This window comes from Heteronotia binoei, chromosome 19, assembly GCF_032191835.1.
Source record: "Heteronotia binoei isolate CCM8104 ecotype False Entrance Well chromosome 19, APGP_CSIRO_Hbin_v1, whole genome shotgun sequence".
NCBI lineage: Eukaryota > Metazoa > Chordata > Lepidosauria > Squamata > Gekkonidae > Heteronotia > Heteronotia binoei.
Window position 1 is genome coordinate 41,753,492 of NC_083241.1, and position 14,894 is coordinate 41,768,385.

A 14,894-nucleotide genomic window follows, 5' to 3' on the forward strand; every position below is an offset into this window, starting at 1 on the left:
TGTAAGCCGCCCTGAGCCACTTGTTGGGAAGGGCGGGATAGAAGTCATAAAATAAATAAATAAATAAATTTAAGATCCAGTGACAGTATAGTAAAATTATCTGGTAGGGAGTGGTTCAGAATGCAAAATGGTACAAAGACAGAATAGTAAAATTAACAAATTGAGCAAACCTTTGATCCGAGTAGCATGAGCACGCAAAAGCGATAAAACAGTAATATGTCAAAATGTGAGAATGTCTGCTAATGACTATATTGTATTAAGCCTGGGTCAAAAGGAAGGTATTTATATCTCAGAAGAGGAAGTGTGCTTAGAGAGCACACAAAAGCTGACGTTCTGAATAAAACTGAGTTGGTCTTAGAGGTGAAACTTGACTCCTATTTTATTCTGTTACTTCAGACCAACATGGCTGACTACTTGGATTTATATTTTTCTTGTTTCTCTTTTCGTTCTTATAGTTCCTCCTGAAAAAGTGTGTGTGAAACACATTGGGGGGGCAGTGCAATGGAATAAAATTATTTCTCTTTCCACAGCACCATTGCTTGTTTTTTGTTTTTCTGCACTATTTCTTTAAAACCCAAGTACCACACACACACACACACACACCCAGTTCAACATATGGTTCCGTTTTCAAAAAGCTGCCAGTTGATTTCAGCAGCCTGCCTGCTTTTCGGGTTCGAGGACGTGTTTTTACTGCAATTTATCTGTTTTGCAATATGCAGATGGATGATGGAGGAATGCCACAAATGGGAAATGCTCTTGGGAAATAGAGAAAAACAGGAGTGCAATCATCAAAAGCAATAATGCTGGGTGTGAGGCCTGTTGTTAAAGTTTGCTAGTCAGAGAGAATTCTGGGGCCTTAATTTCACATGAGTAAGAAGGAGTAGCGATTTTGATCAGTGATATTTGTGTTTTGCTGACTGGGAACGCACGTGTCAAAGCGTGGCGAAGCGCTCTTTCCTTCTGCTGTTCGTTTAGTATAAAATGCAGGATCTTTCTTTCCCAAGCAAGGAACTGACAGGCAAAACAGAAGACATTTCAATAGGCATCAGAGGTCATGTGGTAGGAACTGCAGGGAATTCACTCCATAGCAAACCAAACACAGTAGTGCGGACCAACGTTCTCTCTAATCTGCAGAGTCCTGTGAGCAAAAATTCTGCTTTGTGAGTTTACTGGCATTAAAGCTGTGAGCTGCTGGCATTAAAGTTGTGAGCTACTGCATAAATTAGTGCGCTCTGAGGTCATCCTTCCTGGGCTATGACAAAAACGTGTGAGCCAGAGGCTAAAAATCTGTGAGCTAGCTCACGCTAACTCAGTTTAGAGGGAATAGAACGAAGTGATAGCCAAGGGGTACCTTTAAAACCAACTAAGTTTTATTCAGAACGTAAACTCTCATTTATGGCACTTTACACCTAATGACGCCAATCTGCTTTTTATCACTCTGCGTTGTTGTTTCAGCCCAGTTGGCAGCACTAACAAACAGAGACCCCAATCTGTGATTCTTTTGTGTTTTAACAATTTATTGATAACATATGGATACAAAACGTAATTATAAATTTCCTGTACTAACCCATATGATATTTCAATCCCCCCTCCCTCCCTTGTTTGACTTCCCCGAAGTTATATATTTAAGTTCAATACTAAAGGTACCACTAACTGATCAAAGTTCAGTTTTTTTTTTCCCTCATCAACACTAAAAAATTGTCCAATGTCTTTTTACATTCCACTCTTTCTCCATTTATCCTTTAAATTTCTTCCACTCCTTTTTGAATATGTCTAGATCATAGTCTCTTAGAGTTCTAGTTAGTTTGTCCATCTCACTCCACAATAAAACTTTCATAATCCAGTCCCATTTCTCTGGTATTTTTTTTTCGTTTCCACAGCTGCGCATACAGTGTCCTAGCAGCTGAGAGCAAGTACCAAATTAATGTCCTGTCTTCCTTTGGAAATTTTTCTAATTGTAATCCAGGCAAAAAAAGTCTCTGCAGTTTTTTTAAAGTCATAACCCCAAATTTTGGAGATTTCTTGTTGTATCGTCATCCAAAATTCTTTCGCTTTTTCACAAGTCCACCACATGTGAAAAAAAGAACCTTCATGTTTTTTACATTTCCAACATCTACCCGACATTTTCTTACTCATCCTACCCAGCCAATTTGTGGTTCTTTTGATCTGCTAAAAAACATTTCCATGACTCTACATACTGCCCACTTTCTCTTATGTACAGGACTGCTTGCCATTCCATGTTTTTGTCTGATGAACTGTGCTTAGAGCACACGAAAGCTGACCTTCTGAGTAAAACTTAAGTTGGTCTTAAAGGTGCAGTGTTACTACTACTTCGTTCTGTTGCTTCAGACCACCGCGGCCGCCCACTTGGATCTATCAGCTTAGAGGGAACACCTCTAAATACAGACCACAGTTCCCAGTAATTTATCCAGCAAAGTTCGTGAAGCCTTTTGTGCAGTGCCTACCCTATTGCCTGTGTAGAAAAGCCCTCTTGAATAATTCCGTTTTGCTTAGTTTGTGGAAGAACAGGAGAGAGGGACCCTTCCAGACGTCTTCTGGCAGGCCGTTCCATAAGGTGGGGCCATGATGGAGAAGGCCGCTATGAGTTATTGATTTTGCCCATTTGCAGGTTGGCACCTGCAAAAGGCCCTGTTCAGACTTAAGTGCACTTTTTGGTGGCCTAAGAAGCCACATCGAGCCGTAGGTGGATTTGCAAACTGCACCTGAAGTGGCACAGAGTGTTAAAGCTGCAGTACTGTAGTCCTAAACTCTGCTCATGACCTGAGTTCGATCCCTGGTGGAAGCTAGGTTCAGGTAGCCAGCTCAAGGTTGACTCTGCCTTCCATCCTTCCGAGGTCGGTCAAATGAGTCCCCAGCTTGCTGGGGGGAAAGTATAGATGACTGGGGAAGGCAATGGCAAACCACGCTGTAAAAAGTCTGCCGTGAAAGCAACGTCACCCCAGAGTCGGAAACGACTGGTGCTTGCACAGGGGACCTTTTCTTTCCTGAAGTTTTATCAATAGGCTCACTAGGCATTCATAACCAGGAAACCTTAAAGGACAGCCAAATCTGGTTGCTGAGGCAACGGCCCTCTTTGTGTTGTGTCGGAGCAAAGAACTTGAAAATCTGGAGGTCTCACGTTGCCCAAGAAGATGGAGATGTCAGGTGTGGGGTGCTGAATCTGCTTGTGAAAGAGTCGCTTGCCTTGGGCGGGGGGGAAGGATGCTGTCCTCACCCGGGTTTTCTTTGCTTGAAAGGTGCCAAAAAGGAAGGTGCAGCCGGCTTCTTCAAGGGCATCGGGAAAGGCCTGGTGGGTGTGGTGGCACGCCCCACGGGAGGCATCATCGACATGGCCAGCAGCACGTTCCAAGGGATCCAGAGGTAAAAGCGGCCAGGGCACTTTGGGCTTGCTGCCTTCACCGAGAGAGATGCTCAGTGCATCTTCAGCCCCCGCTCCTTTGCAGTCTGAACCACGGACTAGAGAGGAGCCTGCACACCCAGGCCTGTCCGCCTGACTTATCCAGTGTTGGGCTGGTCCCTAGGGGTGTGCTGGAGGAAACTGCTCGAGAACTAACTGGGTGACCGCTAACACTGGGCCCAAATGCCCACGGTCAGCCTTGCCTTCCCCCCCGGCAGAAATGAAGATGAAGAAAATGAAGATATTGGATTTATGTCCCACCCTCTGCTCCGGAATGGCCTTGGGTCAGCCATAGTTCTTGCAGGAGTTGTCCTTGAAAGGGCAGCTGCTGTGAGAGCTCTCTCAGCCCCACCCACCTCACAGGGTGTCTGTTGTGGGGGAGGAAGGGAAAGGAGATTGTAAGCCACTCTGAGTCTCTGATTCAGGGAGAAGGGCAAGGTATAAATCTGCAGTCTTCTTCTTCAGAGCTCTCTCAGCCCCACCCACCTCACAGGGTGTCTGTTGTGGGGGAGGAAAATATAGGAGATTGTAAGCCACTCTGAGTCTCTGATTCTGAGATAAGGGTGGGGTATAAATCTGCAGTCTTCTTCTTCAGAGCTCTCTCGGCCCCACCCACCTCACAGGGTGTCTGTTGTGGGGGAGAAAATAGAGGAGATTGTGAGCCACTCTGAGTCTCTGATTCAGAGAGAAGGGCGGGGTATAAATCTGCAGTCGTCTTCTTCAAAGCTCTCTCAGCCCCACCCACCTCACAGGGTGTCTGTTGTGCGGGGAGAAGATATGGGAGATTGTAAGCTGCTCTGAGTCTCTGATTCAGAGAGAAGGGAAGGGAATAAATCTACAGTCTTTTTCTTCTACATGTACCTGGTGGGGAGCGGTTAAGAATGCAGAGTGGTACAAATTTAGAATCCACTGGCAAAATAGTGAAATAATGAACTGAAAGGTCTGGATAGCATTTGTGTGGGAAACCAATAAAACAGTAACATATCAGAATGGGAGAATGAGGTTGTCTATTAATTATTCTGTTGCTTGCAAGTCTGGGTTAAACAGAGGACATGTCTTTCTCAGAGATGTTCCTATCCACCTAATTTACTTTTTTAACATTATAAACCTCATTCTAGTTTGCAATTAGAAAAAAAAATACATTAAAACATAGTGGAAGATGGGTTTCGTATATGTAATGAGATAAACAGCCAATATCCCTTTTCTGAGTATGTCAATACAAAAAAACATTCTGATACACTGTTCTGAAAGACAAATACGTTGGAATACCGTACAGTTTACTGTGTTGCTTCAACAGGGTAGCAGAGTCTACAGAAGAAGTGATACCGCTCCGCCCCCCTCGCCTTATCCGTGAAGACGGCATCATCCGGCCCTACGACAGAGGGGAAGCAGAGGGATATGATTTGTTTGAGGTATGTTCTGTGATATTCTTGCCTCCTCCTTCGTAGGGAATACTCCCCCCCACCACCACACCCAATAATACATTACTAGCATCCAGATATTCTTATAAGGTGCGTCACCTAGGTTTCTAGTGCACGTTTTTGGGGGGTTTTTTGCTTTTGCATCATGGTGTGATAGATGCTTTGCCCACAGTTTCAGTTGTAACGAAATCTTGTCCTCAAAAGTTTGTTCTGGGAAGGACATTTTATTGCACCTCCCTGTTGGTTTTGTATGTAATGTCCGCTCTGGGCCCTAAGGGCAACATCTCTGTGTTTTTCCTGCCTGCTGCCTCCTGTCTGTTTTCTCCTGCCCGTCTTCAGTTTCTAACCCATTTCTTTTTCTCTCTCTCCCTCTCTCCTGCCATGCCTTCGCAGCAAGAACTGGATTAGGAGTCTACGGTTTCTGCCCTCTTTTCCCGATTGTGTGTTCAGCATCTTTATCTGCTGTGGTTTCTCTCCCCGCCCCCCACCCCTTAAAATTAAGGGCGTGGTTTGATTTCGTTAGTCCATTTCATTCAGTGACTTCCCGCAGAGCTTTTAGCTATCACTGATACAGAGTTCGAAATTGCCTATTTCCAATAACTGGGGGGATTTATTTTTAAAATCAGGTTAGCAACACAGATGAGAACTCTGTGTTTTGCATTGTGTTAATGTGCCAATTCTTGTACACTTCAAACCAAAGAAATATTGGTGGCAACATACATCAGCTACTTGGTAGTTAAAAGTCACAATGAGATGGGGGGACACAAGCTGTATTATGAATAAATAAAAGGGGTATTGTTTTTTTATTGTAAATCTATCAAGCAAATAGCACAGATCCACCTTTGGACAAGCACAGTTCCCTGCCGCAGTTTCATGACTGTGGCTAGAACTTTTCTATACTCCACTTAGAGCAAAGATGCTGGTGTCTGCGTGGGGTTTAGAGCGTGAGCCGTTGTGTTTTCCCTTTTGTTCTCCCCTTCCTTGTGAGGGGAACCTGATTGTAATCTCTTGGGTCGGATTGGTGGCAGTCACTGCCTTACTTCAAATATGGTTGTCTGGATAGGTGTTAGAGGTGTTGGGGAGGGACGGTGGCTCAGTGGTAGAGCATCTGCTTGGGAAGCAGAAGGTCCCAGTTTCAATCCCTGGCATCTCCAAAAAAGGGTCCAGGCAAATAGGTGTGAAAAACCTCAGCTTGAGACCCTGGAGAGCCGCTGCCAGTCTGAGAAGACAATACTGACTTCGATGGACCAAGGGTCTGATTCAGTATAAGGCAGCTTCATATGTTCATGTTCATAGAGGAGAGTGGGTAGGGATGTATCCCAGCATGTGCCCCATTTTGTGGGGCACAATCAAAGCACAGAGGGGGGGAACTAGAGATTTGGCCCCTTTTTTTGTGTCATGTATCTGAGGGACTCGCTTGTGTGTTTCCGGTAATCACCTCCTGAATGTGGATTTTCTCATCAGAGGAGACTGGATGGGCCATTGGCCTGATCCAACATGGCTTCTCTTATGTTCTTACAGCCAGCCTCAAGAGGGGATTGGATAAACATATGGAGCAGAGGTCTATCAGTGGCTTTTAGCCACAGCGTATTGTTGGAACTCTCTGTCTGGGGCAAGTGATGCTCTGTGTTCTTGGTGCTTGGGAGGAGCAACAGGGTGAGGGCTTCTGGTGTCCTGGCCCCACTGATGGACCTCTTGATGGTACCTGGGAGTTTTGTGGCACTGTGTGACACAGAATGTTGGCCTGGATGGGCCATTGGCCTGATCCAACATGGCTTCTCTTATGTGTTGGACTGGATGGGCCATTGGCCTGATCCAACAAGGCTTCTCTTATGTTCTTATGTGACACAGAATGTTGGCCTGGATGGGCCACTGGCCTGATCCAACAAGGCTTCTCTTATGTGACACAGAGTGTTGGACTGGAGGGGCCATTGACCTGATCCAGCAGGGCTTCTCTTATGTTCTTATGTGACACAGAGTGTTGGACTGGATGGGCCATTGGCCTGATCCAGCAGGGCTTCTCTTATGTTCTTATGTGACAGAGCGTGTTGGACTGGATGGGCCATTGGCCTGATCCAACAAGGCTTCTCTTATGTTCTTATGTGACACAGAATGTTGGCCTGGATGGGCCATTGGCCTGATCCAACATGGCTTCTCTTATGTTCTTATCCAGAAATATGTGGACAGATACAGAACCACCGATGGTAGTGGTCAAACTTGCAGCGGGCTGCCTGTTGGACATATTCTCACAGCAGATAATATATTGGGTCTTCAACAGATATATTCATGATATTTACTTGCTGTTTCTTTAGACCCCCCCCCCCCTGCTTGATGCTAAATAAGAAAACAAATGTGACCAAAACAATAAAAAACAAGCCCATGCAACAAATAAGCTAGAGTTCAAAAGCACACAAGACGAACAGAGCAGCCTAAACCGACAGTGATCGAACAGTCTGCCGGCTAGGAGCAAAGATGGAACTGCTGTAAAAGATGGAAGCCCGTAGTTGACACCTGGCTACTGTCTGAGTCTAAAGGAAAAGGAAAGCAGATGCCCAGGTGGGCCTCAAAGGGAGGGGGGAGAAAGACGAGGATCTTAACTAGTGGGCTTGGCAATATGGGGGGGGGGATGCTGGCCCCCAAACATTGGAGAACCTTATTGATAAGAACCAGCAGTTTGAATTCTGTCTAGAAACAGATGAGCACCGAATGAACATCTTTTTGTTTCGGGAGATGCACTTTGTTTCCAGCCTGCAACGATAAACTAACTGCCTCATCACGGGCCGGTTTGATGCATTTGTATATGTTGCATAACGTTTCTGTTAATACAGTAGCTCGTTTTAGGGTATGGTGGTACCAAGAATCCAGATAATAACCTGACCTGTATGGGCCAGGCTAGCCCGATCTTATCAGGTCTCAGTAACTAAGCACGGTCAGCCCTGCTTAGTCCTTGGATGGGAGCCCACCAGGGGAGTCCAGGGTTGCTACGCGGAGGCAGGCAATGGCAAAGCCACCTCTGAATGTTTCTTTCCTTAACCTGGATGGCCCAGGCTAGCCCAGTCCCATCAGATCTCCAAACCTAAGCAGGGTCAGCCCTGCTTGGTCCTCAGACACGAGACCACCAAGGAGAGTCAGAGGTTGCCACGTGGGAGGAGGCCACGCAAAGCACCTCTGCTCATCCGTTGCCTTGAAAACACTACAGGGTTGCCGTAGGTTGGTAACTTGATGGCACTTTGGTAGGTTGGTAACTTGATGGCACTTTGGTAGGTTGGTAACTTGATGGCACTTTGGTAGGTTGGTAACTTGATGGCACTTTTCACCAATACCAAGAATGGTTTTTGTAGATAACTGCCTTTTTTCTTTAAAGGACAATCTTCTCGACAGGTAGGTTTATTCCTTCTGAAAAGTCAGCCCCCGATGCCCTGCTACTCAAAAGCAGCTTTTTTTTTTGGTTGTTCAGCGGTGATCTCATACTTTATTGATTAAAGATGAAAAAAATGTGTTCAGAGACAGTGTACCTTTATTGTATCGAACACGTTGTGAAAACTTGCTGTAGTATCCCAGGGGTAGGGGGGGGGGGCAGAAATATCCCTGACCTGGCTTTGAAATTCTTTGTTAGAATTTGCAAAGTGTGGGGAATGCCCAGTGGGCTTTGCCAGCGAATGCAAAAAAAAAAAAAAATTAATCTTACGCGGTTCCTTTCAAGAGAGGATTACTGTACCTGTCTGCTCTTTAATTCCTGAGTTGCTCTTCCTCAGAAATCGGCTAGAAGAGGGTTCAACCTTCTAGAAGTTGTCTTCTCTCCCCTCCACGCTGCTTTGAAAACAGCACAACTAAGAAATGTGGCTTATCTTTTTTCCAAGTGATGTAGTGATTTCAGATGCGTTTGTAATAAAATTTGTCACAGAAGCTCAGAACAGATGAAACGCCGTGCATGTTTTTAAAAATTGGTTTTAATTTATTTGAGCTCTTTTTTAAAAAAAAGGTAGATTTGATAATGGGGTAGGGAGGCTACTTTTCTTTCTTTCTTTCTTTCTTTCTTTCTTTCTTTCTTTCTTTCTTTCTTTCTTTCTTTCTTTCTCTCTTTCTCTCTCTTTCTCTTTCTTTCTTTCTTTCTTTCTCTTTCTTTCTCTCTCTCTTTCTTTCTTTATTCCTCCCTCCCACCCTCCCTCCCTTTCTTTCTTTCTTTCTTTCTTTCTTTCTTTCTTTCTTTCTTTCTTTCTTTCTTTCTTTCTTTCTTTCTTTCTTTCTTTCTCTCTTTCTCTCTTTCTCTCTTTCTCTCTTTCTCTCTTTCTCTTTCTTTCTTTCTCTTTCTTTCTTTCTTTCTCTCTCTCTTTCTTTCTTTATTCCTCCCTCCCTCCCACCCCCCCCTCCCTCCCTCCCTTTCTTTCTTTCTTTCTTTCTTTCTTTCTTTCTTTCTTTCTTTCTTTCTTTCTTTCTTTCTTTCTTTCTTTCTTTCTTTCTTTCTTTCTTTCTTTCTTTCTGAGTGACATAACCCCTTGACCAATCATGCCCGTCTTTTCCCATTCTTCGATTCATTGTTCTCTCCCCAGAGCAGTGGGCTAACTGTTCCCTTTGCCATTTCTGCTCTTGTGGCCAATACGTTTCCCTAAACGCCTTCTGGAAGGGGCCATAGCTGAGCGGCAGAGCCTCTGCTTGGCATGCAGAAGTTCCCAGGTTCAATCCCTGCCATCTCCAGTTAAAGAATCTGGCATTAGGTGGAGGGACAGGCTTCTATCTAAGACCCTGGAGAACTGCAGCTAGTTTGAGTAGACAGTACTGACCTTAATGAATCGATGGTTTGATTCAGTATAAAACGGCTTTGTGAATTTCATGTGTGCACAGTGATTTCTGGCCTGCCTTGATGTTTTCATGTGCCATAAACTCTTCATGCGCGAAACCAAATATTATCAGCTTGCTTCCACCGTCCCGTTACAAGCCTTAAACTTTAAAAGGGGCTCACCAATCAGGATTTATTGATTATATTAAGCTTGTAAATTGCCTAATCGCTGCTATTGCAAGGTTCTGGGTGATATGCAATATAATAAAAAAAAATTGTTTAAAAATAGTTGCATAATAACATTACCACTAACAGCAATCTAGAAGATTGCTAGAAGTGGCAAATATAATTAACAGTTTCCTCCTGTAGAGCCAGTTTGGTGTAGTGGTGAAGTGTGCGGACTCTTATCTGGGAGAACCGGGTTTGATTCCCCACTCCTCCACTTGCACCTGCTGGAATGGCCTTGGGTCAGCCAGAGCTCTGGCAGGGGTTGTCCTTGAAAGGTCAGCTTTTGTGAGAGCCCTCAGCCCCACCTACCTCACAGGGTGTCTGTTGTGGGGGAGGAAGGGAAAGGAGATTGTAGGCCACTTTGAAAGTCTGTCCTTGAAAGGGCAGCTGCTGTGAGAGCCCTCTCTAGCCCCACCCACCTCACAGGGTGTCTGTTGTGGGGAAGGAAGGGAAAGGAGATTGTAGGCCGCTCTGAGAGTCTGTCCTTGAAAGGGCAGCTGCTGTGAGAGCCCTCTCCAGCTCCACCCACCTCATAGGGTGTCTTTTGTTGGGGAAGTAGGTAAAGGAGATTGTGAGCCACTCTGAGACTCTTCGGAGTGCAGGGCGGGATATAAATGCAATATCTTCTTCTTCTTCTTCTCCTAGTTCCAGACTGAGACTGCCTCATGGGTGTCAGGAGGAGAGAAAAAATAATCTGAGGGGAAGGAGAGTACAGCGCCGGATGGGATTTGCCTTGGATTACAGGAAGCCGTTTGGGAAAATGGCCATTTTTTCCCCACGGCATTGTCGGACAGGGCCTCATATAGGAACCCCTGTGGGCCCCCCTCCATGTGCACCACCACATCCCAGGGGGTGCTCTCAGGTTTGTTGCAATCATTTGTACCTGCAGCAAGAAGCCCCAGCTGTGCACAGACTGGAATAGGTTCAGGTGCACCTGTGACATAAAAGAAGATGCCCAGGGAGCAGCCATGCTTGGAACTTGCCTTCTGTGACCCAGCGGTCAGTGTCAGCGTTCCCTCGAAGCTGCAGAGTCTTGTGAGCAAAAACTCTATTTTGTGAGCTGCTGGCAGGAAAGTTGGGAGCCACTGCATAAATTATTGTGCTCTGGGGCCATTTTTTCCTGAGCTGAGACAAAAACGTGTGAGCCAGTGGCTTAAAATCTGTGAGCTAGCTCACGCTAACTCAGTTTAGAGGGAACGCTGATCGGTATCCGTTACGCGATTCCAGGCTCTCTGGAAGGATAGTGATTAGTTTCCGGCGGGGACCTGGACTCAAACCCCCAACTCCACCATTAAACTCGCAAGGTGTTTTGGGGCTTGTCACTCTCTCTCAGCCTCACCTACCTCACAGGGTTGTTGCGCTGATGAAAGGGGGAAGGGGAAATGATCTATGCCCCCTCCCCGAGCTCCTGGGAAGGAAGACAGGATAAAATCGTACCCAGGAGCTGGATGAAAGGGAATCATTTGGAGCCTTCCAGGACAGAAATGTGCCCCGCCCTATGTTTTAATGTAAACCTCCATACAACAAACATAATCTTTCTAAAGGACAAGGCAGAACCCAGGTCTGAATAAGTACTTTCAACTATGTTATTGGTAATGACTTCAGAGGCTTCTTAATTTATCTGATGAGCTCAGCGTTGGGGAAACTTTTTATGTTGGAAGCAGGTGAAGGGGGGTGCATGTGAAATTTGTAGACAGAGGGAGCAGTCTGGGTTTTGTTTTGTTGCTCAAACAATAGAAGACCAAGCTCTAGTCTCGTAGATAAATGGTATATCTTCAGTCAAAGGTATGCGTTGTCTGTTACGTACACCCCAAGTGGCTTGCAATCGTTTGTATTGTATACTGAATTATCCGGTATCTCATTTCACTTGTGACTTCCAGAACTGCATAAAGCATCAGAAGTCCATTAGGCTGGGTCGTGTATAATATCTCCAAAATGAGGGGGAGTTTCTTTCTTCTAGAACCGTTCCGTAGCCCAAAGTCACACTTTGGTAGAAAAGCTATTCTGTCTTCCTAGAGGGGCAGGTTTTCTCCGTTAGAGCACAAGCCTAAAGACGGGATGATGTGTTTGTAACCTGTGACACATTTAGAATGAATTTTCGTCGGATCGTTGTCAGAACTTTAGCTTCCGTTCCCAACGAAAAAAAACCCACCTGCGTGTCACACATTCTTTGTAGGAGAGTGTTGATTCACTCACGCCATGAGCTCCTAACGCTGGATCTCCCGTCAGTGAATGTGTGAGCCATCTCCCTTGAAAGGCATAGTGGGGGAAGATGACATTCTGCATATGGCGTTGATGAACAGAGATGGCTCATGGCCGTGAATAGATGCCGTTGCCGACAAGTAATAAAGGGGACTGGGTTGTTGCAGATTAAAAAAGATTTTGTATATGGTGTTATATTATTTTTATATATATACTTGCAAAATGTACTTCAGACTTATTAAAAAATAAAGCTGACTTGGGGGGGAAATGGTCTTGCTTGTCTGAATTGCTGCTGTGCCCGATGGGGAGATACATGTGTTTTTTTCCTCAGAAGCAGTTGTGTGGCCAATCCCAGCCTCCCAAAATTCCTGTCATGGAGGGGCGTTTAATGTGTCCATTTTGCCCTTTGCTTTTTCCCCTCCTGTCATGATCCTAGGCCTAGTGAGGCCCACAGACTCCAGGGAAGCCTGTGTTAGAGTAGCTACAAGGCCTACATTTCTCAGGATCTCCTTTCCGTCCCTCTGATTGGGTGGGCAGACGTTTAGGAGGGGAAACTTCCCCAGTGAAGAGCAGAGGGGTGGGATCTGAGAAGAAAGAATAAATAGGCTTGGCTACTGAGGGAGGGTGTTCTCTCTGGAGAGACTGTGGCAGGAGAGTTCCCTCACCCAAGGAGTGGTGAGTCTGTTGGCATTAGAGGAAGGGAACATATAGCTAATTGCATCAGGGCTTTTTATGTTTCTTTATACCATCTTTGTTGTTTTGTTTTTTTCACTTTCATTGTTGCACTAATAATTAAAACCACATGCTGTTTTGAACGCTTACAATAAACTTGTTATTGTTATACTGCCTGGGTTCTCACGTCTCTTCAGTTAAAAGATACTTGGTAAGAAGGAAGACGCAGGGGTCGGGTGGGCGCTCTGGGCCCTCCCAGACTGACCCGTACCGGTGTGGTGGCAGCCAGTAGAAGGCCCTTGTGACACCTCCCACGACCAGTGTTTTATATAGCTTGAATGCTTTTGTGTCGTGCAATATGCGACTTGATCAACGGAACAGACTGGCAATTTGGGGCATGGGTCTTGGCGTGGACTCTGAAGTTTTCATTCTTTAAAGCAAACATCTCAGTGGGCTTTGTTTCTGGGCCTCCAAACCACCTTGTGAATCCAAACAGCTCCCAAAAGTTGAAACGCTCCACCTTGGAACAAAACGGTGGGCATGCTCCACTGGAAATATCACCTGGGAGAATTCCCTTCTCTAGCCTTGTAAGTCGGAGCGTCATGTCTGGGTGAAAATTGTAGTCCTGATTGGAAATGAATAGTTGTTGTTCTAAATCTTTTTTTTTTTTTTTTTAAACAAAACCTCTGACCCTAGAATTCTCATATCAAGAAGCTGGAAGGGGAGAGTTTCCGATCTCGCTGTGCTTTTCCGGGAAGCAGGAAGGCTCACCTCGTCATAACCAACAGGTAACACTGAGATTTATTTTTTGACAGCTCAATTGGGGAAGCAGGCTCGTAGCTACAGTGGGGCCTGGGGGGGGGCAGTCTGTCCCCTTTGCTCACCGCCACTCTGAACAAGTAGTACCATTGCTGCTGGTCTTTTCGCTTTTCTCTCTCCCTTTCCCTAACGCACTGTGTAGAGCAAAAGGGGGGGGTCTCTGTTTCTCTGAGAGGGGGGCACATAAGAAAGGGGTGGGGGGAGCAGGGCTGCTGTGAGTTCCCGGACGAAGGCGGGGGTTGGGGGGGGGTTATAGGGTTGCCAAGTCCAATTCAAGAAATATCTGGGGACTTTGGGGGTGGAGCCAGGAGACTTTGGGGGTGGACCAGGAGACATTGGGGCGGAGCCAGGAACAAGAGTGTGACAAGCATAACTGAGCTCCAAGAGAGTTCTGGCCGTCACATTTAAAGGGACGGCACACCTTTTTAAATGTCTTCCTTCCATAGGAAATAATGAAGGATAAGGGCACCTTCTTTTGGGGCTCATAGAATCGGACCCCCTGGTCCAATCGTTTTGAAATTTGGGGGATACTTTGGGGAGAGGCACTAGATACTATATTGAAAATTTGGTGCCTCTACCTCAAAAAACAGCTCCCCCAGAGCCCCCGAAACCTCCAGATCAATTCCCCATTATACCCTATGAGAAGACGTTTCCCTCTCAACCCCCTCCCCCTCCCCCCCCCCCCCGTTTCTGGGAAATCTGATGCAGGGGACAGAACTCACTCACCTCCGGAGGTGCAAAGGCACATGGTCCTTTGGGGGCGTGGCTGGGCTCCCCTCCCTTCACCGGCCAGCTGACTGGGGGCGGGAAGCAGCCTGAGAAAACGGAAGAGCTCTGGCTGCCGTTCTCCCCCCTCCCCTCCCCCCGCTTTCCCTTTTATGGCCAGCGGGAGGAGGAGGCTCCAAATCGGGAGTCTCCAGGCCTAGCGGGGGATTTGGGAACCCTAGGGGGTTAGCTTGTGGAACTCAAAGCAGCTTACAGGGCTGAGAGCCCAGGGCTGTCAAACTGAGTGCCCCCCCCCCCAAACAACAAATCCTGTTGTGGGGCTCACCAAACATGAAATCCTGGCTACGGCCCTGTGGGGGAAGGATGTGAGATTCTCCACAGCTTGTACTACAGCCGGTACTGTAATAAATGGGTTCCCCCCCCCTTGAACCCTCGAAAGAAAAACGAAGTCAGTCAGGTAGATCCATGCCAGAGTTTTTACTGATATCAGTAGGAGCAGTACACCAGGCAAGCTCAAAGTACAGAATAAAGGAAATACAATTTTATACCTCCTGCGGCCGCAAGACCCTACCCCTGTTCCCTGATTGGCTCAAGTTCTGAGGGTTGATCGGAACTTGAGCCAATCCAGAAC

The 14,894-nt window shown here is 46.2% G+C and overlaps 1 protein-coding gene across 2 annotated transcripts in view; it reads left to right on the top strand.

The window, feature by feature from the left end:
* The window catches only part of VPS13C (vacuolar protein sorting 13 homolog C), a 189,993-nt gene that overhangs the window by 166,929 nt on the left and 8,170 nt on the right, over positions 1 to 14,894 (top strand). For both annotated transcript variants that reach the window (XM_060259893.1, XM_060259892.1), the window contains 3 exons: positions 3,258 to 3,381; positions 4,716 to 4,830; positions 13,415 to 13,506. In XM_060259893.1, coding sequence (XP_060115876.1) covers positions 3,258 to 3,381; positions 4,716 to 4,830; positions 13,415 to 13,506 — 331 coding nt within the window. The remainder of the gene's footprint in view (positions 1 to 3,257; positions 3,382 to 4,715; positions 4,831 to 13,414; positions 13,507 to 14,894) is intronic.